Genomic DNA, 3,257 nt, shown 5'->3' on the forward strand with positions numbered 1-3,257 from the left:
CCCATGTACTGGTTCACCCTTCCTGCCATCATGAAGGGCTGGATTGATCGGGTGCTCTCACCAGACTTTGCCTACACACAAGAGAAGTGCTACAGCCAGGGAATGTTCAAGGTGAGGGATCATTCTGAGGCTTGAATTGAAAGTTTGTTTTCCTTTTCTCAACCTGTTCACTTTTTTGTGTCCAGGACAAGAAAGCCATGCTGTCCTTCACCACTGGGTCTCAACAGTCCATGTTCAGTGCTAATGGCATTCATGGAGACATGAATGTCACACTGTGGCCGCTGCAGGTACTGTTTGACTGTGAACTCTCAGTCAAGCATTGAATGAGCTGGTAGATGTGGACATGACATTGAATGATGAGACAAATGTCCCTTTCTCTCTGCAGAATGGCATCCTGCACTACTGTGGCTTCCAGGTTCTGGACCCTCAGATCTTCTGGGCTCCCTCTTCTGCGACCTGTGAGGCCCGCAAGTCCATGCTGGATGAGTGGCGCACACGACTGGACAAGCTGTTTGATGAAAAGCCATTCTCCTTTCCTCCCATGGACTTCTTTGAGAAGGAGACGGGCTTCCTGCTGAAGCCTGATGTTGCTGAGAAACTTGCCAGAGAAGAGTCTGGACCGACTGTGGGGCTTCACCTGGGCAAGCCGCTGCCATGCACCCAGATGAAAAATGGGGTCTGAAGACATGGCTGTCATAACCTGTATGATGAATAAAGGCTTATTTATTCTGACTTCGGAGTGGAGTGTTTGGAAGGTGGTTTGAGTGGTTCCTGTTTCTTTTGTATATTGGCTACAGCTAGAAGGTCTTAATGTGATGTCAGTTTTCTGCCATTTCTGAGCAACTGGCCACAATTTAATCTGAGCTTTTCTTTGTCAACATGACTCTAAGCAAGAACATGTATTTTGTTTTTCTTGCCCCAGTGTGCCATACAGGTCAAAGGTTTAGCTGTCTTATTTCAGTTTAATGCTTCTGCAAGGTTCCTTTAAAGCAGGGGTCTCTAACTCCGGTCCTTGAGGGCCGCAATCCTGCAAGTTTTAGACGTTTCCTTCTTCCAACACACCTGATTCAAATGATCAGGATCGTTATCAGGCTTCTGCAGAGCTTGATGCTGAGCTGATCATTTGAATCAGGTGTGTTGGAAGAAGGAAACATCTAAAACTTGCAGGATTGCGGCCCTCGAGGACCGGACTTTGAGACCCCTGCTTTAAACCCAGATTACCAGGTTTGACTGGATTTCAGATCAGTTTTATTCCATCAGACTATAAATTGGATCAAATGACTGAAACTAGCCAGTGAAGTGTCTGGACAGACTGTGGGGCTTCACCTTGGGAAGCCATTGCCATGCAACCAGATGAAACATGAGGTCTGAAGACATGGCTGTCACAACCTGTGTGATGAATAAAAGCTTATTTATTCTGACTATGTTGGGGATGCAGATACAATCTTAGATTGACTTTGATAGTATTTCTGTCATGATAGACTGACTGCTTCCTGTACCTTTGACTGTCTGAATACAAGGGCCAACATTTGCATGATTTTGTACAATTAACCTTTTGGGGTTTTATATTTTTTCTGACTGAGTATTTATCTGGTAGGTAGTGCAATCATCTTGGCTGTTTCTGAAATAATATTGGGCTGCAATTTCATGTTTCAGTTGGAAGTTGATTACCAAGGGTTCAGTAATCAGACAAAGCTTTGTCAACCCACCTCCAAGAATGGACATTTGTTTGATTTTTTTTTTTTTGGAACAGGTGAAGCTTGATTTCTTTACATTCAGTACTGTTTTTTTTTTTTTTTTAAACTACAGTCTTTAGTATAAAGGATCATGGTCACCAGGTCTGCCAAATAAATCCTTACAATACACTGCCTTCAGTTGGTTGATCTATTCACACTTTGCATTGCTGTCTCTGAAATGCAGTGAACAAATCAAACTTTGGCATTGTTTAGATAATTTCAGTTTTGAAAATCTCATTCCAACATCATCAGAATGTTTTATCCCTTAAAACGTTATCAAAAGAGAATATTTGCATCACAAACTGGCAACCAGAAACTGTTTCCGTGTTCATTTTAAGCAGTTGTCACACTCTGCTTACGGGACTGTCAAAAAATTAGAATGGCTTCATTTCAGTTAAAATGCACCATGCAGAGGTTTTACCATTGACATGGACGTTTGAGCGTATCGCTCTGGTAATGAAGTCACTTCACCAGCTCACAGTAAGGTACAGAATCACCTTCAAAATCCTTCTAAATGTCCATAAAACACTGAATAGTTTGGCTCTGTGGTACATCTCTGACTTGCCTATTTCTTATGACCCAATCAGACCCCTCCTATCATCAGTCTTCTACCTGTTTTCAGATTTAGATCCAAGTCAGGCAACAGCTCCTTCAGTTACAGTAATCCTTGTCTGGAACAAACTGACTGCTGGCTGGAGGTCCATCACATCTGTTTCCACACTCAAAAGCAAACTGCAAACTTTGCGTCTCTCCCAGGCCAGTGGTTGATTACTGTGTGTTTATGTACAGTGTGTATGCGTTCTGATGCAGCACTTGTTTCTTGTAATATTTGTTACTCGTACGACTTTGTGTTTGAGTCGGGGTTTTTATCTGATTGTGTTTAACTTTTGGGGTTTTTCCTGCTGTGTGGTATGTTTAATGTACAGTGGGTGTGTCCTTTATTGATTTAGATTCTACATTTTTGCTCATGCTTTTGTTTGTCTTGTCTATGCTTCCTACTTTCTCATGCACGCATGTGCCCCAGTTTCAAATTTAGTCTTTCAGCATAAAGACTTGTTGAGTTCATGTGTATTGAAATGTGCTATATTGTCAAATTTGCCATTGTCAGTAGTAAATAAGAGCAGTTACAATTTTTCTGTCATGAAAAAAAGTTGAAAATGTTAGAAAAGTTATAACAAATCATCAGAAGTAGTCTGAAATGCTGGTCATATTTTCTTTGGGCAAAAATGTTCTCTCCAACATTTACATTTCTTTACTAATTTTCATGGACATTGTGAAACCTAAGTGTACATTTTGCAGCTGTAGAAAGAAAACATTGTGTCCTTGCTCATTTTTAAAACAAACAAGAGATTATAGATTCATTTTCCCCCAAGAACTGTCTTTTTTACAACAAATAAATGTGAATAACAGTCACTTCAGTGTCAGGCTCTGGCTTACTGGCTCCTGATTCCTAGATCTCCTGGGTGTGTTCCAGGTAGGCCAGTTTGGTAATCCATATAGGGGTAAAATAATGTATCCTTG

General features: G+C 41.1%; 1 protein-coding gene across 1 annotated transcript in view; it reads left to right on the forward strand.

Annotated features, from left to right (window-relative positions):
• LOC103352950 (NAD(P)H dehydrogenase [quinone] 1-like) overlaps positions 1–682 on the forward strand; it is a 3,298-nt gene extending 2,616 nt beyond the window's left edge. The window contains exons 3-5 of the mRNA XM_008275666.1: positions 5–111; positions 186–287; positions 386–682. Coding sequence (XP_008273888.1) covers positions 5–111; positions 186–287; positions 386–682 — 506 coding nt within the window. The remainder of the gene's footprint in view (positions 1–4; positions 112–185; positions 288–385) is intronic.
• Positions 683–3,257: the final 2,575 nt, after the last annotated feature.

Source organism: Stegastes partitus, unplaced genomic scaffold, assembly GCF_000690725.1.
Source record: "Stegastes partitus isolate 25-593 unplaced genomic scaffold, Stegastes_partitus-1.0.2 Scaffold56, whole genome shotgun sequence".
In the NCBI taxonomy this organism is placed as follows: domain Eukaryota; kingdom Metazoa; phylum Chordata; class Actinopteri; family Pomacentridae; genus Stegastes; species Stegastes partitus.